General features: G+C 38.0%; 1 protein-coding gene and 1 pseudogene across 1 annotated transcript; both read left to right on the top strand.

Moving 5' to 3' along the window:
* The first annotated feature begins 13,452 nt into the window (after positions 1 to 13,452).
* Positions 13,453 to 13,608, top strand: LOC115966172 (annotated as a pseudogene).
* A 3,583-nt stretch (positions 13,609 to 17,191) lies between these two features.
* On the top strand, positions 17,192 to 17,749 carry LOC115964641. The gene has a single exon (XM_031083907.1). The coding sequence runs from the start codon at positions 17,192 to 17,194 to the stop codon at positions 17,747 to 17,749; it is 558 nt and encodes a 185-aa protein (XP_030939767.1).
* Positions 17,750 to 26,595: the final 8,846 nt, after the last annotated feature.

Here is a 26,595-nt window from a genome sequence, read left to right as displayed (position 1 = left end):
TATGGTAATTATAATAAAGGTCTACAACTGCTTAATGCTTACCTGCCATAAAGAAGAGGATGAAAGTAATGTAGGCAAAGAAGAAAACATATTTAGTAGTATTACCCATGTTTTTTTCTGGCTTGTCTTCTGAAAAGATGACAACTAGGGTGTATATATAGCATTAGTGCATAGCATAATTTTATGAAACACCCAGTTGCTATTTTGCATCCAAAACCTCAAAAACTGCCCAACATCCGAGTATGGGTTCTTAAAAATTTTTACAACCTGTGAACAGTGGGTTCGTATATATAGAACCTACTGTTCACTTGGTTGTAAAAAATTTTACACTCACTCTCCTCATAACACGGTATAGACCACTCTCCTCTTCTCACTCATTCTCTTCGGTCACTTGTCTCACTCTCTCTCCCAATTGCAGAAGCTCCATTGCCCATGCCGCTCCAATCACTCTCTTTCCCTCTACCTTTTTTTTCCTCTTCATTGTATTGCTCTATCCCTAAACTAAGGATTCAAGGGTTTTTGGTTTAATTTTGGGTTTCATTTGGAATTTTTGGGTTTCTTGGTGGAGCGCGCTTCCTCTCATTTCTGGGTTTGTAGTTTCTCGGTGGCTGGATCGGTGATGGAACAAGTTGGTGTTTTTTTTCCTCTTTACTGTATTGCTCTATCCCCACACTGAAGATTCAAGGGTTTGTTGGTTGGTTTAATTTTGGGTTTCGTTTGGAATTTTTGGGTTTCTTGGTGGAGCGTGCATTTGGTCGTTTCTAGGTTTATGGTTTCTCGGTGGCTGGATTGGTGACGGTTGTTGTTGGTGTTTGTTTTAATCGGTGGCTAAATTGGTAAAGGTTGCAGTTGGTGTTTGTTTGAATCGGTGTTGGATAGGTGGCTGTGTTTGTTTGTTTGAATAGGTGGCTATTTGTTTGTTTGAATCGGTGCTGAATCGGTGGCCGTTTGAATCGGTGAAGAATCTGTGGGTTCTTTCTCTAACCGTTTCTTATACGCCTCAAATGAATTTTGAGTAGCTCCATCTGTTATTTTCTTCTTCCTCTCTTTTCAATAGTTTTCTTTTCAATAACTCTATAATTAGCAAGCTTGTTTTCTTTTCAATAGCTCTGTAATTAGCTAGCTTGGATAATTATGGACCTTTTTTCTTCCTAAGCTTGTTTCTACACCCCTTGTAAGTTGGAATCCCCTTGATGATCTATAGGGATACTAATCATGCAGTTAGGACAAATCATTGTATATGTAAAGAAAATTAAAAGTTTCTACATAATATCAACTTTATGTTTGTCATATAGTATAGGGTCCAATTGAAGATGTAATCAGAGTGTTTATGTCAAATTTTTGGGTTCAATTTTGGGAATAGCTACTAATTTTTTTACATTACCTATTTTAAAGGGGATGAATTCACAACATAACATATCCCTATATGCTAATATCTTACAATCTGATTCCAACTTTGAGGCATAATTTTTGGAAAAATATCAAAATCCCCCAATGTCTATTGAAGATTCTTCCCCAGAACTTGAAATTGTCACCCCCAAAACAGCAACACGAGGTGGCAACTTTAGTGTGGAGGAAGACATCCTCCTTGTCTCTGCATGGCTTTAACACTAGTGTGGATCCCGTGCGTGGTAATGAGCAAAAGCAAGAATCAAAGTGGTATGACTGACAAAAACAAGGTATAAATTATATTGCAATGTCAAAATATTAACTTTTAGCAATAGACATACTAATTATGTTAATTTTTTTTTTGGGGTAATTTAGCTTGATCAAGCAAAGGCTTTGAATAAAGCTACATCACCCAACAATACATGTTTACAATTTGAACATTGTTGGCTTTTGTTGAAGCACCAACCAAGGTGGAGTATGCCTAAGGAAAGATCAAAAGATCAAAAGGGTTACCTCAAACTTCGAGTTCAATAGGTGAAGTTGGGGGGGGGGGGGGGGGGGAAGGTAACACAATGGAGTTTGAAAGACCGATTGGTAGAAAAGCCAAAAAGGCTAATTGAAAGAGAAAGGATGGTGATAAAGATTTTGGGGAATATTTGGCAAAGAAATTGCACTACATTGAAGAAGTATATGAACAAGAAAAAGAGGCTCTTCGAATCAATGCGGAAAGGGTTCGAGTAGACGAACAAAGAATTGGTTTTGAAAAGGAGAGGCTTCGGATTCAAATGCTTAGAGGGGATGAAAGAATTGGGATTGAAAAGGAAAGGCTTCGTATTGAAATGGAAAAGGAGGACAAAAAATAATGATGATGATGTATACAAGTGGCATGACCGAAATTCAAAGAACTCTTTTTGAAAAACGCCAAGAGGAAATCATTGCAAGACTAACTGGTGGTAAATAGTTGGGTTTGACATGTAGATGATGTCTTGTGCTTGTTTTTTGTACTAGCTTATTTAGGCCTAGGTTTGGCACATATTGATGAAGTCTTTGTTCCAACCAAATTTTTGTATTAGCTTATTTTAGGCCTAGGTTTTGGCACATGTAAATGATGTTTTATTCCAACCTCATTTTTGGTACTAGCTTTTTTTTGTATTTTGTTATGTACCAAAAAAGGTTTGGACTCTTATGTGATTCCTTGGTATTTTCTATTATACCATTTATGTAATCAAAACATTTTTTTTTGTTAGATGAAATGTTTATGTATTTTTTATGATTGATGTCATATCTTCTATACTTAAGTCTATGTTCAATCTTATACTTATGTCTTGTTTCGACCTTGTTTTGGTAAATGCTTCTAGGAGTTTTGTTGTTATATTATATTTCATAAACTAAGTAGTTTCAGTGCCCCCAAATGAATATTAATAGAACTTGTTTTGCTTATCTTCCTTTCATTTATAATGATAATTTTTTAACAATGTTGTCTTGAACATTGTGTCCATGGGTCGCTCTTTGTTTCGAAAATTGCTTTTTGATGACTCAGATGAGAATGAGATAATGAATAGACGTCTTAAGAGTTCAACATCACAACATAAGCGTTGTCGATATATTAGACGTAATCATTTGGCAGGTAATAAAAGACTTTATCTTGATTACTTTGCTGAATCTCCAGTATATCCTCCTAATTTATTTTGGAGGAGATTTAGGATGGGTCGTTCTCTTTTTCTCCGTGTTCAATTTAAGGTAGAAGCACATGAAACTTACTTTATCCAAAAAAGAGATAATGCCTGAAGGCTTAGTTTATCTTCACTTCAAAAGATGACCGCTGCAGTTAGGATGCTTGCATATGGGGTAATAGCTGATTTTATGGATGAATATGTGTGGATTAGAGAAACCACTGCAATGGAGAGTTTGAAAAAAATTGTTGGTTGATATTTTCTCTGAGGAATACTTGAGGTCGCCAAACATTGAAGACATTGCTAAATTGTTAGCTCATGGTGAAAGCCAAGGATTTCTAGGGATGCTAGGAAGCATTGATTGTATGCATTGGAAATAGAATAAATTGTCCAACTGCATAGAAAGGTCAGTTTAGTGGTCATATTCGTGAGCCAACCATTATTTTGGAAACAATGGCATCATATGATCTTTAGATATAGCATGCATTTTTTGGATTACCAGGGTCAAATAATAACATTAATGTGTTAGAAAGGTCTAATATATTTTCTGAGCTAGCAGTTAATTACTCAATCAATGACAATGACTACACAATGGGATACTATCTAGCCAATGACATATATCCAAAGTGGTCAACACTTGTGAAAACAATTTTAGCTCCACAATGAGAAAAAAGAAAATTATTTGCAAAAACCCAAGAGGCATATAGGAATGATGTAAAGCGTGCATTTGGAGTGCTTCAAGCAAGATTTGCAATTGTACGTAGACCTGCAAGATTTTTCTTCCCTAAAACACTCCAAGACATAATGAAAGCATGCATAATTCTCCATAATATGACCATTGAAGATGAGCGAGATGAAAATGAAGTAGTTGACTTCGATTATGAACAACTTGATGAAACTCCTCAAATACAAGTGTCACGTGAGCAGACAAATGAATTTACTGCCTTCATCCAAAATTATCAACGCATTTGAGACCAAGAAATTCACTCTCAACTCCAATCTGATATCATTGCCCATTTATGGCAAAGACAAGGCGATTTGTAGGAACTCGAATGTATGACGTTATGTATGTGACTTATTATTGTAATTTGATATAATATATACGTGAGTATTCTATAAACTACATTGGTAGTAATGTTCAACTGAAACTACTTCTTGGCAAGTTGATTTTAATATTGATATGTATTCGGCTTTTGATATGAGTTTTGAAATGTTCATTGTATAATTTTTATGTTTTGCTTGCGTTTTGCATAAATGGAATTTGACAAGTTCATAATTTGTGTTTTGTATATGGGGAATTTGACAGGTTCATTATATAGTGTGTTTTGTGTAAGTGAAATTTGACGAGTACATTATGTAGTGTGTAAATGGAATTTGACAGGTTCATTATATAGTGTATGTTTTATGTAAATGGATTTTGACAGGTTCATTATATAGTGTGTTTTGCGTAAATGAATTTTGACAGGTATATTATGTAATGTGTAAATGGAATTTGACAAGTTTATTATATAGTGTATGTTTTATGTAAGTGGATTTTGACAGGTTCATTATATAGTGTGCTTTGCGTAAATGAATTTTGATAGGGATGTACATTATATAGGGTGTAAATTGAATTTGACAGGTTTATTATATAGTGTATGTTTTATGTAAATGGATTTTGATAGGTTCAATATATAGTATGTTTTGCGTAAATGAATTTAAACACATTTTTTTCCAAACAAATAATTCTCATAGAAATATGGATTTCTAAAAATATGATTGTTCGATAAAAAAAATTCCATTAAGAAAAGTCAAGTCGAGTTTTAAAAAATATGACCGTTACTTATTTGAAAATATGACCATTGAAAACAAATAATAAAGAACGAATAAAAAGAATATTTAAATGAGATGGTATAAATAAAGAAAGAATATTTAAATGAGATAGTATAAATATAAAAATTGATATGTTGGGTGTATTATAAAGTGAGTTGGTATAATAGATAAAGTAACTTTTGAGGTTGTAAAATAAAACCTTTTTTGCCACCCAGCTGCTAGTGCTAGATTGGAGGAAACTCTGTAGCATGCTGTCATAACTTCAACCATTGAATCGATGCATCTAGCTGTTTTGAACAAAAGATGGCTAGCGGCAAATGCTTTGTAAATATTATTATTATTATTTGGGTATGATACAAGTCAAAAATAGATTAAAAGACAGGATCAGACTCACTAAGCTTATAAATCAAAGCATTAACCAATGCATTGTAAGGTTAGTGAAGCTGATAGGTCATAAAAAAAAAAAAAATAATAATAATATATTAAAAATTCATATTATACCTTCACTTTTTGACTCAGAATTTTAATATTATTAGCAAATGTAAGCTACTAGTAAGTTTAATGAGTCTAATAGGTCATAATAATAATATTAATAATATCATATTATATTTTCACTTTAAGCTCAGATTTTTCGTATTATATTTTCGCTTTTATAGCCCCTTTTTTTTTAAAATCTACCATACCCTTAAACATATCTTAAGCGTATAGTATTTTGAAAATAAAATACCCATTAATTCAATTTTTTTAAAATGAAAAGTAGAAAAAATTTTAACTTCCCACCATAACCATATATTCTCACATAATTAAGGCATGCAATTGGATAAATGATTATTACACACTTATCATTATACACTCCTTTGAAATCATGTTTTATATATATTGTGTGTATTGACAAGTGTGCAACAAGATATAACCCTATATATATATATATATATATATAATCTCTTTTTTGCATTTTAATTTTATTATTTTTACCAGAAAGTGTCACCATATGTAATGAAACAACACAAGCATGTTTCAAATCCATTTACGTGCAAAGCCTTTGGACCAAATCAAAAGGCAAACAAAAGAGAGAATTTTTTTTTTTTCAAATGTGTCTCTAATTAATTTTCATGAATACAAACTTGTGATGTGTCTATAAACTATAATTACTTACAAGGAACCACGCCAAGATTTTTCTTTTTATTTGATTTTCTAGAACCTTTTTGCGGCCGAGTAAGCATTTTGAGTTTGATTAATACAACGCTTGTAATTAATGTGGATATTAAACATGGAAATTGGAAATTCTTTTTTATTTTTTGAGAAATTAAATTGGAAATTCGACATTTGATACTCCCTCCTACTCACTTTTTTTGTCTTCTATTCCATTTTGAGATGTCTCAAAATATTGTCCTGTTTCTAAAAATAAAAGTCATTAATTTACTAATGTTCCTATTATACCCCTATTAATTTACTAATTCAATTTTTTGATAAATTTTTTTAAGGGTAGTTTTGGAAACTTATACATTTTTAAAAGGTAGACATGACAATAAATTATGTTTCCTTAAAAAGTTTGACTTTTCAAACAGGACAAAAAAAGTGAGACGAATGGAGTATTTTTTATGATCCCATAGTCAATCATAAGAGTTATAGGATATCAATATAATATAAAGTTCAAAGAAGGATTATTTTCGTTTTATAAATCGCATAGAACATAATTGTCTATTCTTTTACTCCTAAGAGTAGCATAATTCGAAAATCTCATCAGAATCATTTAAACTTCTTCAAGCTAGGTTCAAACTATTTTGTTTTTTATAGTATTAATAACTTTTTAGGCTTTCTGATCAAAAAATAAAAACTTTTTAGGCTTTAGTAGAGACTGATCAATGAAGCTATCCAAAAGGATGTATGTTGTGGATGACAGTAGAATTATGAAACTGATACAACTGTTGTCCATCTGGAGTTGGCCAGTCTTCTTTATAACAGTAGTTATCACAAATATCTGGGATAACCATTCAAGTTATTTAATGGTTAATAGCTTCTTTGGAGAAACACACCATAAGCAAGCTTTGGATTAACTTAAAACTAGATTATTACCTTCGACTTGTGTTGATGTGAGTGTCTTGAATCTAAAGTTGATGTTATTCTTATTAATGTGGCATTTACTAACTTTTTCTAGGATACAATTTTTGACAAATTAAACTTTAGATTACACATCTTCACATATCATCAATTCTAACGAAATACTAAGATAATCAGATACAAGTAACCATCTTCTTTAAAATGTGTGAATTTTAAGGGTTTTCTTTTATTTGTAATTTAAAATGTTTGAATGTATAGGAAGAGTTTAACTAATCACTCTTATCAAACTACTACTCAATAACTTTGAATATTATTATGAGAAATTGAATGGGCTAGGCCATGTATTAATGTTTTCAAAATGACAGTTCAACTGATAATATTTTTATTTGCAGTGGTTTTAAGGTTAGCGGAATCATACTCATACAAACAAGAAAAAAAAATGTTTAACATGGTTCAACCAACTCTAGCCTATGTAGACGGGCAATGCCAGTCAAACACACACACACACACAAAAAGTCATAATCCCAAAGCCTAAATACACAAGTCTCACTAAACAATGGACAAACACACAAATTATTTTTCGAAAAAACTTACTCCATGTTCTTCTAAGAGTCGTTCTCATCTTCCCATGTGGGATGTATTGGTATTTAAGGTGAATGCAAATCCTGCTAGGGTGCTGATCACATTCAAACTTGTTTATGAAGAGAGAATAAAAATTGTGTCTTAAATAAATGTCCTGGTCTTTATAGACAAACTTGCACCCCTTAGGAATAGACAAATCTATTTATGAACAAATAGATCAACACCAAGAGTTACAACCTTACCCAAATACTAGTTTTTCCCTACTTGAACAATTTTGTTTTTTGTGAAGTAACACTAGTCACCAGGTAGGGTTATTTTATATATGACGATACAACATATATATTATGATGTGATCATCCATCGTTCATGTGTGGGGCAACCAATAATGGTGGATTCGTCCATGATCCTCATATGTTGATTCTCTATATATAGATGAACTTTGTAAGAACTAGACTGAGTAGTGATTTATGCTTGAGCCCAATAAAATGATGACCTCAAAGGTAAGGACGACCTTTGTATAGGAATGCACAAATTATTTGTACAACTTTTTGTGTTCTACTTTATATTCTACTAATCATAACTTGTCATGTTTTTTTCTAACCAAAGTTTAAAATGAAAAGAAAAGAATCAAACAAGTGACAAGTTGTAATTGGTATAATATAAATGAAAAAACAAAAAGTGGTATGGAGGGTTTGTATCCAGCCAAATATATGAGATAAGGAATACAAAATATAAAAGTAGTTCTTGGCACACACCTAGGCATGAGGCTCTCTTCAAATAGAGCGAGGAAGCAAGAATTTTTTATGAGGAGATTATTGGCATTTATCCTTACTTGCGAGATTATGTCATTTCAAGCAGAGCTATAGAACGAAAAAGGGAAATCAGTTACACCATAAAGCTTATTTTCCCAAATAGAAACTAGATTCATAAGTTCTAATTATCTCACTCCCATAGGGCCTCAAATGTGTGTGTGTGTGTGTGTGAGAGAGAGAGAGAGAGAGAGAGTTTTACCTGAAATTGAATCTTATATGAAGACAAAATCATTCATAGAATAATATGGTAGAGATAGAGAAGGTAGTGAGGGGAATGAAGCCTGGTCCGAGAAACTCTCTCAAACTCATGATCAGTCAGTTTATTATATAGTGGCCTCGAGCCAGACTACGTTCCCCACATGCACCTTCACTTTTCATCCTCCTCCATACATAGAATCCTTCGCTTCAACTGCAACAGAAATAATACAGATTGCACTTTCTTGGAGGAATGCCTTAAAGTGCTTAATTTCTTCATGATGCAGTAGTTTGGAAAGATGTCCACTCTAGCATATATGGGGGAAGATGTCTTCATTGGCTTGTTGACTTTAGATCAACTCACCATGTGAGAGACTGAGAGTAGGTGGCTCTCTCTTTGTCGTTAAGACTTGCCAAAATTGAGTTACATTGCTTGCAAACGAGGCCATTCCATTGGAATACTGTTATTTTTATTATTATTACTGTTACTATTATATTTTATAATTATTAATGAGATATGAACCTATCACCATTTTAACCTATTTATGTTAGCTCGAACATAATTTTATATACCTAATAAGATTTAAGCTTATACTTCCTTCTACTTATGATTTTTTTTTTTTTTTACCACTCTAACCTATTAATGAATTTGTCAAGAATCTTGTAACTTAATTGACACTTGGTTTTTTTTTTTTTTTTTAATGAAGATAATAATGATTCAATTCTTTTCCCTCATATTATAATTATCAATTTTTTTTAAAGCATTAATAGTTTTAATGCTTTTTTTAAAAAAATGTTGGAGTTCGATCCTATATTCCTATAAATCACTTTATTAATTGAATTTACTGGATGCCACAAGTTGGTTGTTGTTAAACTTGGTAGGGTTCTATCAAAATACAAAACTGAATTAGAACTCCAATATTATACTTTGAATTACAACTTCATTATTATACTGTAAATATTAGTCTTCTTCTTATGCTTGCTAGCTAAATAGAGTTCCCTTACACGCATGTACTGAAATCAGAGTCTGCAATAACAACAACAACAACTAATTAGTTTTACGTTAAAAAAAAAAAAAAGGTGTTGGGGTTTTCAATAGACTAGTTTGGGTTAGTCATATCATTCTCCTTCATCATAGTTGAAGCACATGCATTTGCTTCTCCTTTATAGTGATTGAGATAGGCTCGTAAACGAAATGAACCAAACCAAAACCAAGTATTAAAAGTTATAGATTAATTGCTTAATTTTATTTTGAACATTATGAGCTAAGTCATTAACCAACTCAGTTTCTATTTTTCTTCAAATGATAACTCTATTACGAAAATTAACACAATATCCTGTTAAAAAAAAAAAAAAACACTAACACATTAGTTAATTTGAATGACCCAATTTCTAAGAAAAAGAGAAAAAGCGTCTCCTTGGTAAAACAGAAATTCATAGCTCAAGTCCTAGTAAAGTAATAAGAATTTTACCTCCAAGTTGAGTTTTTAGGCATTCAGCTTAGAAAAAAAAAGAGAAAGAAACCCTAAGACCCAAACTCTCTCAAAAATCCCAACCTGTTACTGTGCAGTGTGTGAATGAACTTTTTGAAGATGGCTGCCAAGTAAATGGTAGCATTCATAGTTGGCCTTGTATATCCTATATGTTGATATATTTTACCATCAAACCCTTAAAGTGATGCTCCAGCCGGATTGCCAAATTGTGCCAATTGTATAATTAAAAATTATTATTTTATTATTTGACTGATTCTTCTCTCTCTTTCTTCTAATTATTTCATTTCCCTCTCGTCTTCTTCTCTTTTGTTTGCTCTCTCCTCTTCAGACCCAAAACCATGGTGGACATGAACACCATCACCAAGCCATTATGGCCGGACCCACTGTCACAGGCCCCACCATAAGCCACTATCACAGGCCACCGCAAGCCACCTAACCAAGCCCAATTGTTCTTCTTGTCTTCTCCGTGGATCATGGCTCCGTCACGGTTCGTGGATGCATCAAGTCCGGTGTGGGTCATGGGTCGTGGCTCTCTCCTGATGTGGGTCTTAGGTTGTGGGTCTCTCAAAGCGTGGGTTTGATGAGTTTGTGGGTCTCTTAACTCCATTGTGGCTCTCTCAAGTTTGATGGCGTTGGTTGGGTTTTGAATCGGTGTGGATTGTGGCGGGTCATGGTGGGTTGTGGTGGCTCTAGGGCTAAGGATTGTGGTGGATCGGTGTGCAAACCGCGATAGTAGAGGCGTGGAGTTGGCTTTTTTTTTTTTTTTTTTTTTTTTGATGATTATGTAGTGGCTATTTCTTGTGGATGTGTCTGTTGTTGGTGGTTTTTGGAGGCTTAAATTTTGTTTTATTTCCCCTGTGGTGGCTGTTTCTTGTGGTTGTGGTTGGTGGTGCATTTGGTGATCCGAGTTGTGGGTTTTCTTGTGGATGTGGTTTGCTCGGTTTGATCTAAGTTGTGGGTTTGGTGCTTTTTTTGCAGGTTTTTTCCATGGGTGCAACAGTGGTGGGGTGGTGGGGTTCGGATGGTGGTTATGTGAGGTATTGAGTTTGTTCACGGCAGTGAGAGAGAGAGAGGGGAGGAAGAGACAAAAATTAGAGAAAGAAGATATATTATTTTGGTAAATGTTGGGAAATTTAGACCCCAGTTGATAGAATTAACAAGTTTTAAACTCAAGTTGTTAATTAGATTTATTACGAATAAAACTTGTTAAAACAAACATCAATATCATGTCAAAATCATGCAGCGGAAAAATAAATAAGACAAAATACGATGATCCAGGAAAACCAATGAAATAAACTAGTTTCATAGTAAAAAATCTAGGGGAAAACCTTCCCGAAAAGCAATTCACTATAGTAAAGAGAAGTTTTAGATCTAGTACAAAACCTTTGTCCTTAGACTCTAAAATCCCTGTAGATGAACTCATAACAGAAACCTTCTACCGCTTCAGAACCTCTGAACTCTTCAATATATGAACGTCATCCTTTTTGTTGCACGGATCCCAGTACGTGACTAACTCCTTTGCACGAATCCTAGTACATGACTCACTCACTAACTTGAGGAAGAAGAATGTTGGCTGCAAAGTTCTTCACATCATCAACAATGAAGATCAAGAAACACTTAGTTACAAAATCCTAAGGCGCAGATACGCAATAGCTTCTTTCAGAGAGAATAAGGCATCGATCACCTTTTGCATATGTTCTCCTTGTATTATCATATGTGACGACCTCTAAAATAAGCCTTATATAGGTCTAGGGTTGTGAGAAAAGAAACCCTACACATACATGTCATCATAGGCCGAAAATCAGATTTGAAAATCTGAATTTTCATAACCTCAATCGATCGAGAGGTGTCGAGGAGGTATCGAGCTTTAAACTTCGACAAATACAGCTATCGAGGAGGTGTCGAGTAGGTGTTGAGAGGACAGAAATTTGCTCGATCGATCAACCTAGCTATCGAGAAGTGTTAAGATTGCGATAAGAAGCAACTGAAGAGCTCAACAGATAAGCCAGGTGTCGAGAGGTGTCGAGCAGCTATCGAGCTTTAAAATTTAGCACTTTCTCACTTGATTCTTAGACAGACTTACATGGTTTTAACACTTGAACTTGAAACAAGGTTTCTTGAAGTATTAAACACATCCTAGATCTACCAAAATACAAGTAAAGTGCGTTTTTTCAAAGAATTAGCCAATTACATAAAATAGTGATATATGTTCCTAACAAGTGAATCACATATGTCCTAACAGTAAATATATTTTATTGTGTAAATATATTATTTTAATGAGTAGAATAGGAAAAATAAAAGTTGGGATGTTAGATGTGTTGTAAAAGGGTAGGGTATAATTGATTAAAGTAACTTTTTGAGATAGTAAAATAGAATAGGATGGCATTTCTGGTTATGAATGCTCTAAGCGTCTTAAATTGAACCTTCTTTTTCTTTTCTATCTTTTTGGGTTATTTAAGGTTACGGTTTAGAATAAATAATTGTTGTGTCCCTATCCCTTAACTTTAGGGATAACCAATCATTTTTCAACCCCTATCTTTAAGACTCCTAAATGGAGCAATGATTTTAGCCAAAACACCTTTGACCTAGCCCACTTCAAAAATTTATTATTTTACATACATGTTTATTGCATCATTATACTATATCATGACAATTATTAAATTTTATTTTTTATTTTTGTAGTTCCTGTTATGTTTTATACCCTTTATCAGAATTTCAAAACCTATGTTGCATCACTAAGGAATGATGAGATATGGGAGAAAGGCAAAATGAATAATAATTTGATTAGGGAAAGAGCCCCTTCAATTGTGTAATCTTGTAATCAAGTTTATGAGGGGTTTACATTTAAGGGGGGACTTTAATGGCTATCTGAATACCAATATCAGAATCACAAGGAAGTGTGTATGTATTCAATGAATTTCTAGCATTGGCTGACAAGCCCGTGTAATCTTTGAAATTTCATTGTGATGGGGATAAATCATTGCAATTATTGGTCTTTAACAAGGAATTCCTTGTAAGTGTAAGTCACGTTGACTACGTCCCTGCCCTTTAAAAACAACACCAATCGCTCCTATTGATTGAAGGGTTTAGTGAAGTATTTAAATAGTGGCGAAATAGGCAGTTTGCTATCGATGACATTGCGAGAAATCTACTAAACCTTAGCATTTAGAGAAAGGAGAAGTTGTAACAAGGTTTTCGTAGGTGAACCTGTGGAAAGATCATTGTCGAGACCTGCCTAGTAGAATGACCCTCAAACTAGTGACGACTGCCTAGGGATGGGAGGCGGCCTCGCCCCTCGTCCCCATGTGGTTAGGGACTCGTGCGTCAAACTGAACCCTAGTACAGAATGCGCCAAGGAACTGAAACCAAAAAGCCCCACCGGTGGCCTCAAACATGGTGTGCTACATGCATCAACCTATTTTATTTGTTCAAAATGACTCTCGGCAACGAATATTTAGGATCTCGCATCAATGAAGAATGTAATGAAATGTGATACTTGGTGTGAATTGCAAACTCCCATAAATCATTGAATTTTTTAACACAAGTTATGCCTGAAGCCATTCGGCCAAAGGCACATCTACCTAGGTGTCATGCACCGTTGCTCCCCCCTCCCCCCAAACCCCTTGCCCTTCAAGGGTCGCAGTGCATTCACGGGAACAAAAGTTGGCCTCCTATGGGCATGCACTCATAGTTAGCCTTAAAGTGAGTCCTCAATGACAAGCGCCGTGAAAATCAGTGGTTTTACCAATCCTTGTTCCCTAAACGAGTGCTCATTGACTCCAACGCGTCACCTTGGTGCCACTCCCAATGCAACCCCAAATCAAGCAAGACTACTTGTTGAGTTTAAGCATATCAATAAATGGAGGAAAAGAAAGTTACAAAGATTCCCTTAGTAATGGCAAGTGTGAAAACCCCATTTAGTTCCGACCTATACCCAAACCTTCCGGTCCCAATGATGAGACTACCAATATGATCAACATCATGTGTGGAGCCCAATAAGGATAAAAACCCCAAAAGTGGACCAATACAATCCAAGCCCAAGCCCAGTTATGAAATAGAAAACCAAGACCATAGCAGAAAAGTCCATTTTTTGACCTAATTTGGCTGAGACTTACAAAAGGTGCGTACACACCCAATCTATGGCATATGCATCTTTTGGATAGAAAGTCTCAAATCAATCCATTTCCATTTTGATAAGATTCTAGGACAACTAGCTTGATCAACCGGTTACCTAAATGTCTAACCTAACCTTAGACCCTTATTGTGGTAAGTGAATAAGATAAATATATATAAGCAATAAATAAATAATTATTCATAATTTTAGGAGTAATTTTTTTTTATGAGAAAATGTTTATTTTTTAAAACAATAGAATGTTTTAGTGGGAATTAAATATGTATTTCTACCAAATTGTTTATGAATAAAACAATTTGAAAACCAACAGGAGAGTTTTTTGTAAGCAATATTTTAGTGGGAATTAAATATGTATTTCTACCAAATTGTCCACCAATTTTGTATGTGTTTAAACATAGAATGTAAGGGTATTTTTAAACCACAACAAAGCCCGTCCCAAACAGGATAAGGCTCTTTATAGAAAAACTTGTGGCCATTTCATTTTGAAAATTAGAGAAAAGTAAAAAGAAGAGAACGTAAATTTCAATATTAAAAAGGGAGAGATAAAACATGCTAAAATTTAGGGTTTTGAAAATGAGTAGTTTTACGTGGGAGTTAGTGATATATTTTTACCGAATTATCCTTAACTTTTGTCTTTGTTTAAAACTTGGGGTGTAGGGGTTATTTTTGAATCACAAAAATGAGAATCCTAGACAAGAGAAACCTCTTAAATAGTAGTATAGATAATGAATGCTTCATTATATTAAATGTATAATGGTGTTAGGGGTTGGGGTGAGGTGAGACTTGAGATGTTGAGTAAGTTTGTAGTTAACCATGCAAATAAGGTTCCAATTTGCTTAATTGATAAAATCACTTGTCGTTAAATAAAAGATCTAAGGTTCTAACTTTACCGACACCAAAAACCAATTATTGTCTTAAAACTAATAATAAGGGCAATTATCATGGAGTGAACACATGAGGATGAAATCTTTTATTTTATCTATCAAAAAATCCCATGCAAATATATATATATATATATATATATCTGCGCGTGTGTGTGTTCAAGTTATACCTTTTTAAGATAGTTGATTTATAATAGATCTAACGATTGAGAATATTGTTTCTCTTTCCTCTTTTCTAATAGGAGACATCATTTAATTTACCATTATTATCTCCTCTTTTACTCACTTTCACTTCTAGATTATCTCCACTTTTTTCTCTCTCCTAGATGGTGGTGATGCCTATTTTGACTGTTGCCATAGAAATTACACTAAACAAAAAACACCATTCCTCTTTTCTCTCCCTCCCTCCTAACAATGATGCTACTACAATGTAAATAAAACTCATTGTGATTGCTACCATTGAAACAAACATGAAACATCACTGTTTCCTACTTCTTATCAGATATTGATTAGGTATTCATCCCAAAAAAAAAAAAAAAATTTCCTATTTTTATATCTAGATTTTTTGTGCTTCTTTGAAAGTTTGTTACGGCTTTTTTTTTTTTTATCTCCACTTCATATTTCTCTTCATTTTAATTTTCTCCATTCCCTAAATGACTCCCCCTCCCTTCTCCATTTTTATTTTGTTTCTTACATTCTTTTTCAAAATATATGTCCAATTTCATTTTGAAATTCCAAATCAACTCATCATTTTCATTTTTCTTGTGTGGTTGGCCACCATGGGTGCCTTAGGACCTTGTTGGTAGATGATAAGGATATTTTTGGAATAGGAAAAGAATCCTTAACTTTAGAACCCATCAAGAGAATGTACGAAAATTATGAGCTAACAGCACCAGTAGTCGTCGGTCTCTAGAGTGGTTCATCTGGAACCTCGTACCCAGCACCTACAGAAGCAAAAGGCCAAGTTATAGTAGTACGATGATTCTCACTCCTGATGACCAAGCAGACGAGCCCATACCAAGCCGACGGATACATGTCCTATACTAAGCAGACAAATCACACTGAAGGACGGATAAGTGTACAAACGGATCCTACGTGTCCTTGCGTGATCTCCACACATATTCCTATATGGAAATATCTTGTGCGCCACACACCAAGACCATACTACGCGATTTTCATCTTCCAATATGTGAATATGTCCCAAAGATCTCAGTGACATTAACTCGACCTCCTCCCTATAAGGAAAACTCCTATATTCTCAGGATCTAGGTCTACTCCGCATCACTATATAAACAGCAAGTTTTCTCTTTTCCAAGGTACGTAGAAAAATCCCTAGCTCTCTTACTATAGAGTTCTTGAAGATTTCTAATTCACTAACTTAACCTTCGGAGAGTCTTTAGTTAGCACCCTACCAGTGCTCTTGGTTTGGTTCTTGATTTCTTATTCTTCAGATACCTGTTGGAGCGCTAGAGGACAATCAGCTCACTGACAATTTTTGTGCATTATCAGTTGGCGCCATTTGTGGGGAAGAGTGATTAGCCATATCATTGCTTCTAAGACAAAGAGTCGCATGGTCTAGACGCAATCGATGGCTACCATCAACCTCCTTGGAGAGACAAGTGCAAACCCCCCCCCCCCACCTCCAACGCCTTGGAGAGACAGGTGCAAACCTTGGTCACAGCAGTTAAGCGGTTTACCCAGCGCAACCATGAGTTGGAGAAACAGCTAAACCAAAGGAATGAACAACGTCCTAAAGATCAACATGACAGGCAAGATAACGAGGAACAAAACGGCAATCAACTCCTGGCAGGAAAGGGAGGATCAAGAAGAAAGCAACATCCCCAGCAGGAGAGACAGGTAGGAAGACACCGACCGACCGTCGGAACTGGAAAGTATTGCAATGCGCATGGCGTAGGACATGCAAATGATGAAGGAGAAGATGGACATGATAATGAACGCCATGAGGGGACAGGTATCCACCAACATGGATGAGCTATTTCTGCGGACGGACTCACCCTTCACAGCACAAGTAACCTCCTTCCCCCTTCCAGCCAAGTTCCAGATGCCATAAGTGAAAGCATATGATAGGTCACGGGACCCGCTCAATCATCTGGAATCATTTAAGACCCTTATGCACCTACAAGGAGGTCTAGATAAGATCATGTGCAGGGTGTTCCCCACTACACTCAAGGGACTAGCAAGAGTGTGGTTCAGCAAACTGTCCCCCAATACCGTCTCTACCTTCAAGGAATTGAGCAAACATTTCGTCACCCACTTTATCAAGGGCCAAAGGTACAAGAGATCCTCAGTAAGCCTGTTGAACATTAAACAATGGGAGGATGAAAGCTTGGGATCATATGTGACTCGTTTCAACAAGGAGACCCTTTTGATTGACAAGGTCGACGACAAAGTCTTGGTCACTGCATTCACCAACGGGCTCCAGTCGAGAGAATTCTTTTTCTCCATCTACAAGAACGACTTGAAGATGTTGGCTAACATGTTGTACAAGGCCATTGAATACATGAATGATAAGGATGCCATGATAGCCTACGGGGGCAGAACAAAGAAAACGGAAAGGCAAGACGATCCCCATCAGGATAGAGGAAGAAAGTCTACCCGAACGAATGACCGAAGGGATGATAGGAAACCAAAACCTCCTCTTAGGAGGACTGTCAACTTCACCCCGCTAAACACTCCACTTGACCAAGTTCTCATATAGATAAGGGACGACATGACACTGACTTAGCCGGACAAGCTGAAGGGTGATCCAAACAAAAGAGCAAGGAACAAGTATTGCTGTTTCCATTAGGACCACAAGTATGACACTTCTGAGTGCTATGACCTGAAACAGCAAATAGAAGCCCTCATCAAGCAAGGGAAACGACAGCAGTTCGTCAAGGGCAGGAAGAACCTGCCAAGGGACCCCGAATCGAACTGACAGGTCCAAGAATGGTCAAAGGCTCTGCTCAGAGAGATAAGAGTGATCATAGAGGGAAGCACGATGGCTGGTTCCTTTAGGAAAGCAAGAAAGACATACTTGCAGATGTTGTAAAACATCCAAATTTCCGGCCGACTACCAAAGATGACTAAGGTTGACAACCTGACCATCAGCTTCACTGAAGATGACGCCCAATGACTCCACCACCCCCACGATGATGCTCTGGTCATCAACCTATCAATTGTCAACTTTAATACCCGACAAGAGCTAGTGGATAATGGGAGCTCGGTGGACATCCTCTACTATCCTGCTTTCCAACAAATGAGGATCGACAAGAAGCGGCTCCTGCCCTCAAATACACCACTAGAGGGATTTGGCGGTACCAAGGTCTTCCCCGTTGGGACCATCACCCTACTAGTGACCATTGACACACCCTCAACAGCTCACTAAGGAGATCAGCTTCTTAGTCGTCGATTGCTCCTCCACCTACAACACCATCATTGAGCCACTACACTTAACACATGGAAAGAAGCCACATCTATGTACCACTTACTAGTGAAGTTCCCAAAGGTGTATAGGATAAGAGAAGCGCGTGAAGACCAAAAGGCAACCCACGAATGCTACATAGCCATGTTGAAGATGGACGATCATCTACAAGAACTAAAAATCGAGGAATGACGGGTTACGGTAGAACCAACAAAAGACCTGAAGGAAATCTCTATAGATGACAACTGCCTAGGTCAGATCACCTGCATCAGCACATAGGCAAACCCTTCAATCCGCAAAGAACTTGCCTTCTTCCTAAAGAACAATCAGGACATCTTTGCTTGGAGCCATGAGGACATGTCGGGAATTAACCCTAGTATCATGGTTCATAAACTCAATGTGTCTTCATCTTTCCCTCCCATTCGACCGAAAAATAGAATCTTTACTCAAGAGAGAGACAAGGCCATAGCAGAAGAAGTTCACAAGTTGGTAGAAGCAGATTTCATCAGAGAGATGTACTACCCGGATTGGTTGGCCAATGTAGTGATGGTCAAAAAGGCGAATAGCAAATGGAGGATGTGTGTGGATTTTACAGACTTAAATAGAGCCTGCTCAAACCCACTCCCACGTATCGACCTCCTCATGGATTCAACAGCAGGACATCAGCTACTAAGTTTTATGGACGCATTCTCCAGCTACAACCAGATCAGGCTGGATGAAACCGACCAAGAAAAGACTTCATTTGTCACGAGCCAAGGGCTCTTTTACTATAAGGTCATGCCTTTCAGATTAAAGAATGTGGGAGCGACGTATCAAGGACTTGGGAATAGGATGTTCATCCAGCAGATTGGACAGAATGTTGAAATGTACATAGACGACATGTTGGTAAAAAGCAAGGAGGATTGTCAACCTACGAGAAAAATTCAAGACTCTCCATCTCTATGACATTAAACTTAATCCTAGCAAATGCGTGTTCGGAGTATCGTCAGGAAAGTTTCTGGACTTCATGACGTCAAAATGAGGCGTGAAGGCCAACCCCGACAAAATACAGGCCATATTGGAGATGCCACCTCCAAAGAACATCATGGAGGTACAAAGCTTGAACAATAGAGTGGCAACTCTCAACAGATTCGTCTCTAAGGCGATAGACAAATGCTTATCATTCTTCAAAACACTAAAAAAGGCCTTTGAATGAACCGACGAATGCCAAAAGGCCTTCGAAGAGCTAAAGATATACCTTACGTCCCCACCGCTACTTAGTTTGTTTAAGCCCGATGAGGAACTCTCCCTCTACTTGGCTGTATCCCTAACGGCCGTTAATTCAGCCCTCATCTGGGAAAAGGACCGCATTCAGTTACCCGTCTACTACACTAGCTAAGCAATCCAAGGGGCAGAAGAGAGGTACCTCTTTATATAGAAGCTAGCCTTTGCCTTGATCACGGCCGCCCACAAGCTCAAGCCATACTTCCAGGCACACACCATAGTGGTCCAGACGGACAAGCCATTGTGGAAGGCAATGAACAATCTAGAGGCAGCCAGACAATTAGTTTTATAGGTGATAGAGCTCGGCAAGTTTGACGTACTATACCATTCAAGAACTGCGATCAAGGCCTAGGCTTTGGCCACCTTCGTCGTCGAGTTCATAGCAAAGGAAGATGAAGACGAAGTACTAGCACTATGGATAATACGGACGGATGACTCATCCAACCAACACACTAGAGGAATCGAGGTCGTCCTATAGTCGCCAAAGGGGGATTTGATAGAATGTGCAATTTGTCTGCAATTTCCGACAACCAACAATGAAGCCGATTATGAAGTAGTCCTGACGGGTCTCGACTTGGCAAAGCAGCAGGGGCTTCGTCAGTATTCATACGCAGCGACTCGCAAGTTATCGTCGAACATATCAACGAAGACTATGAGGCCAAAGGGGAACAAATGAAGGAATACCTAAGCATGGTCAAAGAAAAGGTAAGCCAGAAGTTCTTGGCTAAATTTGTGCAAATCCCGAGGGAAGAGAATGAGCAAGCTAACAATTTAGCCAAAGTAGCATCTACAGAATACATGGTCATCAACGGTCAGGTATTATCCTTTGTCCAATACTCACCTGCCATTGACAAAATAGATGTACAGGTAGTCCCCACGAGAGCCAACTGGATGACATCAATCGTCTCCTACCTCAAGAACGAGATTTTTCTGGAAGACCACAATACTTCCCGAAGGCTAAAGGTGCAGTCGTCATGTTTCATACTGATTAGAGATGTCCTTTACAAAAGAGGCTTTTCTCGTCCGTACCTGAGATGCTTGGTCCTTGCCGAAGTAAACTACGTCATGAGGGAAGTCCATGAGGGAGTATGTGGAAACCATCTGGGAGCACGATCGTTGGTTCACAAGCTCATACGAGCAGGGTACTATTGGCCTACTATACAGAAGGACACTCAGTCCTACATAAAGGCGTGCAACAAATGCCAACGCTTCAGCAACATTATATAACAACCGTCAGAACAACTTACCCCAATGAATGCTCCTTGGCCATTCACTTAGTGGGGGCCCAACATAATGGGACCCTTCCCTATGATAATACGACATCTCAAATTCCTCGTCTTAGGGATCAACTATTTCACTAAATGGGTCGAGGTACAACCTTTGGCCACTTTCACTGAGAAGAATGTCAGAAACTTCGTCTTAAAAAGCATTATTTGCCGCTTCGAAATCCCCAGAGTCTTTGTCTCTGATAATGGGAAACAATTCGACAACGACGCATTCAAGGACTCCTGCCAACAGTTGGGAATCAAAAACCACAATTCATCACCCGTCCACCTACAGGCCAATGGTCAAGTTGAGGTCACAAACCGATCCTTGCTCAAGATAATCAAGAGTCGACTCAAAGGGATATGGCCGGACAAATTACCAAGTATGTTATGTGCATACCAAACGACAGCCCACACGCCTACAAGTGAGACACCTTTCCACCTTGCATTTGGGAGTGATGTTGTCATCATAGCAGAAGCTAGACTAACTAGCTATAGGGTAGCCCACCATGACGAAAGAAGGAACGAAGAGGGAATGCACCCACAATTGGACATTTTGGATGAAGTTAGGGCAACAATTAAACAACGAATCACGCACTATCAAGACCTCATGGCTAAGCACTACAACATCAAAGTCAAGCCCTGACACCTCGAAATTGTAGACCTTGTCCTAAGGAAGGTAACGTCAACTACTAAGGACCCCACACAGGGCAAGTTAGGTCCCAACTAGGAAAGGCCTTACAAGATTATGGACTGCCGTAGAAAAGGCACCTATCACTTAGAGATGCTCGATAGACAAAGACTACACCACCCCTAGAATGTCGAGAACCTGAGGAAGTACTACCAGTAGCACTATCAAAAGCTACAAACTGTGTTTCTTTTCTTTAAATTCTGTTAAGTTTTCAAGTTTTTAGGCCTTAAAGCTCGACAGGCAAAATTATCTACATTTTGTATTCAATTTATCTTTAATAAATGGATTATTCACAAGAAATTATGTCTACAAAAAATAAAGACCTCACAAAAAATCCTAAATCCTACCTATAGGATGGACAGATGACCAAGGATACCGACAAGTACCTAGTCACAAGAAATCCTAAGTCTTACCTATGGGGTGGACGGATGACCAAGGATACCAACAGGTACCTAGTCACAAAATCCTAAGTCCTACCTACGGGGTGGACGAATGACCAAGGGTACTGATGGGTACCTGGTCACAAGAAATCCTTAGTCCTACCTACAGGATGGATGGGTCACCAAAGACACCAACGGGTGCCTTGATCTTGAAATTTATTAAGTCCTACCCTTGGGGTGGACTAATCATCAAAGACACCAACAGGTGCCTTGGTCTGGAAAATTTTGTCAATTCCTACCTACGGGGTGGATGGATCACCAAGGACACTGACGGGTGCTTGGGTCCAAAAATTACTAAGTCCTACCTATAGGCCCTAATTATTCTAAGTCCTACCTATAGGATAGACGAACGGTCAAAGGTACAGACGAGTGCCTGGTCACAAACGCTCATGAATCTTACCTATAGGGTGGACGGACATCCAAAAATACCCACGGGTATGCGATCACTCAAGAGTGATCCAAGTCCTCATGATGGATAAGGGGCAACCCACAATCGCAATAAGCACACAAATGAGAGAAAAACAACGAACAAGCAATGAATAAAAGAGACGAATGATAAAAACAAGATAAATATAAATGAAAGCCTCTACGAACCTGACGGGAATAAAAGTTAATACATAAGCCCAAAATAGGGCACTCCATTGTTTTGAAATTATTCTTACAAAACACAAAAATAAATGACAAAAATAAAAAGCAAGGCTAGGCTAGAGGAGCATCAAGGATAGATTGGCCTTTAGGAGCTAACGAACTCTCTAGAACAGACAGACCTTCGAGAACAGTTTAGCCTTCAGGGATGTTCTGGCTGTCAATCTCAGCATAAGCAAGCTCCTTTACCTTTCCCTCCACCAAGTGGACAACACTGTTGGCTTCGTTCATGATAGCGTCGGCGCTACTAGGCGTCGGCGGAACGATGTCGTCAATCACCACTTTGGATAGGTCTAGGTTAAGGTAAAGAGCGGCAATCTGCTTAAGGTAATCCTCAAAGCCATCACTATAAAAGCCACCCAACTCATCATAAAAAGGTTAAGAGGTCCGATACTGCGCCATAGCATCAGCCTTAACTGCTCCATCTGCTCACAAAGAGTGGTCAGCTCCGTCATCAGGTCAGTGTTTGATTTGACTAGATCTTCACACCAACGGGTGGTTGCCTCCAGCTCAACCTTCTTCTTGTTCACCTCGATGTTAAGGATATGAATAGCTTCCTTATATTGACTCAACTGGTCGACCTCGTGCTCTAAATAGATACATTGGTGACGAACCACGCCTTCTTTAGCAACGCACCTAGCTTGGAGAGCCTTCATCCTTACCATGGCTTGCAAAAGACGACAATTATAAAAGACTTTATGCACGAAAAAAGAAAGAGGCGAACCCGACGCAAACTCACCCTCACCAGGTCAAAAAGACAAAAGTCCCCCAAGTCTTCAATGCCATGCTTGCCACACTCGTCCATGTCCGTGTCCTTTATGATTGAGTGGACCATCTCGATGGCATATTCCTTATGGCTCACCAGCCTTTGGATGGAGCCAGAAGCGATAAGGCCTTGAGCCGTCATCAAACCTTTACCAACACCATGGCACGAAGGTGGAGGAGCCTTTTGTGACGAATCCACCTAATTTGTCACGGCGGATTGGCCCGTCACCTTTTTTAGCGAGACGATCATCCTTACCCGTCCCATTCCTTTTGGGGGCAACTTTGGGAGGAGGCGTCACCTTAGAAGGAGAAGCTAATGCCTCCCCTCGTTGCTTGAGGTGAGCAGCAGTGGCTTGCCTCACCAAAGCCCTCTGCCTACCACTATCCATCTCTGAAAAATAATAACGAAAGGAATAAGAAAAATCGGGGTTAGAATAAACATTCAAGGAAGCAGATAGAAAAAAGAAAACTTACATCGACGAGCGTACGCATCTAACTGTCGAGCTTCAACTGTTGGCTCGAGACCACCACAAAAAGCGTGAAGGGTTTCAAGCGTGACCAGGTCCTTCCACTTTCTCTGCCCAAGCGGAATCGCCCAAACGCACCTAAGAAAACTCTCCTGTTCTTCACTTATTTCCGGACAGACTTGAGCTAAAACGAATCAGAAGCAATAGGTTAGTTACATAATCAAAGCTAACGGGACGGATAAGAAAACAAACACCGACGGCTCACCAGACTTATCAAAAACACCCCAGGTATTATCAAACCCATCGGGCATAATAGCCCACTTTTTGGGTTTACACACCCAGTCCATCCCTTGTACGAAAAAGTACCTACTCTTCTAGTTACGGCTGGAATCAGGCATGTCTGACACCAATCTAAAAGATGATCTCCTTGCCAAAAATATAAATACCCTTTGACGAATATATCTACTATGGTTTGTAGTAGTAAAAGAACTCCTCAAGTGTGAGACGATGGTTACCTCCACTTAACTGGCCCCATATCACTTCAATCTCAATAAAAATCCTCCACACGTTTGGGGCAATCTGGCTAACGAACAAGCCTAAATAATTAGCAAGTAGACAGTGCAATTCCGTCAGTGGCAACCTTAACCCAGTGGTAAACATTGCGTCATACATACTGATGTCTGCTGTCTTGCCTAAGTAACACTTCTCAAACTTCCTTGACAACCGCATAAGGACGTGGTCGGGAATTTAAAAACGGTTACAGAGGTTGTTGAAAACTTTCAACAACATGGTCGGGTAGAAGTCATCCACCGTCCATATTAGGGGAATGATGAAAGGTCTATGGCCATCATCTTCCACTTCGCCTACAACCCTGTCTCCTTCTCCATGGTCCTCTCCCTCCTCACCTTCTTCCTATTTACACTCATTCTCATCCCCTTCTTCTTCCTCCTTGGCAAGAGAATGGGCTGACGGTTCCCCTTTCGAGGACCAGGTCAAATTCTATGCCATGGGCTCATGTCCTGACGAATAGACTTCTTCGTAGTCCACACCCTCATGAATTGACAACGATTGTTCACTCATTGCTTCTCTATCACCTGACATCTATTCACCTACAAGCGAAGAATGTATACTAGGAACATACTCATGCAACGAATCTCTCAAAACGACGACCAGTTAAGTTCAATAGATAATAATTGGAACAAGGTAAAGGAACTTACCTAAAAAGAAGTCGACGACGGATCAGTTGTCAAGATGACGGATGCAGACAAGTATGAGAGCAGCGACGAAGGGGCTTGAAATCACAATTAGCATTAGGAGAAAATAAAACAAAAGAAACTAATAGAAAGGAAAGAACTATTTATAGAGCAATGAGCGCAGTATACGAAGTGACGCTTCTAATTAGAAATAAGGTCAATCAATGTGCACCACATGTCACCTAGTATATATTGAAAATGTATCTACCTTCATCAATGACACACTTCTCAACAAAGTAATTAATACCCATGAAAACCCTTTTTACTTTGAGACCCATCAAGCATTGCCAACAGGCACACAAAATAGGGGGCAACTGATAAGGTTATTTTTGGAATAGGAAAAGAACCCTTAACTTTAGAATCCATTAGGAGAATGTACGACAATTATAAGCCTATGGCACCAGTAACCGTCGTCTCTAGAAGGGTCCATCTAGAACCTCATACCCAGCACCCACAAAAGCAAAAGGCCAGGTTATAGCAGTAGGATGATTCTCACTCCTGATGACCAAGCAAACAAGCCCATACCAAGCCGACAGATACATGTCCTGTACTAAGCAGATGGGTCACACTGAAGGACGAATAGGCGTACCGATGGATCCTATATGTCCTTGCGTGATCTCCACACATATTTCTATATGGAAATATCTTACGCGCCACATACCAAGACCATACTACGCGATTTTCATCTTCCCAAAATGGGAAGATGTCCCAAAGATCTCGGTGACATTAGCTCCACCTCCTCCCTATAAGGAAAACCCCTATATTCCCAAGATCTAGGTCTACTCTGCATCACTATATAAACAACAGGTTTTCTCTTTTCCAAGGTACGCAAAAAAATCCCTAACTCTTTCACTATAGAGTTTTTGGAGATTTCTCATTCACTAACTTAACTTTCAAAGGATCTTTGGCCTGCACCCCACCGGTTTTCTTTGTTTGGTTCTTGGTTTCTTGTTCTTCAAGTACCCATTGGAGTGCTTGAGGACGATCAGCTCACTGATGATTTTTGTGCATCATTAGTAGATTTCAACCCAGCCAAAGTTAAACAAAAAAAAGTGAAAACGACCTAAACCTGGTGTTTATGCAACTTGCCCCCAAAATAAAAATAAGCTCCGATAGATTTTTTTTTTTTTTTACACACAAATGGACTACTTTGTCTATGAGTGCAACCACGATTATCCATAACATTTTGATCTGTGAAGGTAAACGGAATTGAGAACATTAAACCCCCAAAAATGGTGAAAGACCGCAATTGGATTGGAGGGTCAGTGGTAAACAAACAAAATGACCACAATATTGAGGCCATCTTTTGTTCTCACCTTGATGCATCTCTCCTGGACATATACAGTGTCAAG

Source organism: Quercus lobata, chromosome 10 (assembly GCF_001633185.2).
Source record: "Quercus lobata isolate SW786 chromosome 10, ValleyOak3.0 Primary Assembly, whole genome shotgun sequence".
Lineage (NCBI taxonomy): Eukaryota > Viridiplantae > Streptophyta > Magnoliopsida > Fagales > Fagaceae > Quercus > Quercus lobata.
The sequence above is the reverse complement of the archived record's forward strand: the minus strand, read 5'-3'. Positions and strand labels throughout refer to the sequence as shown.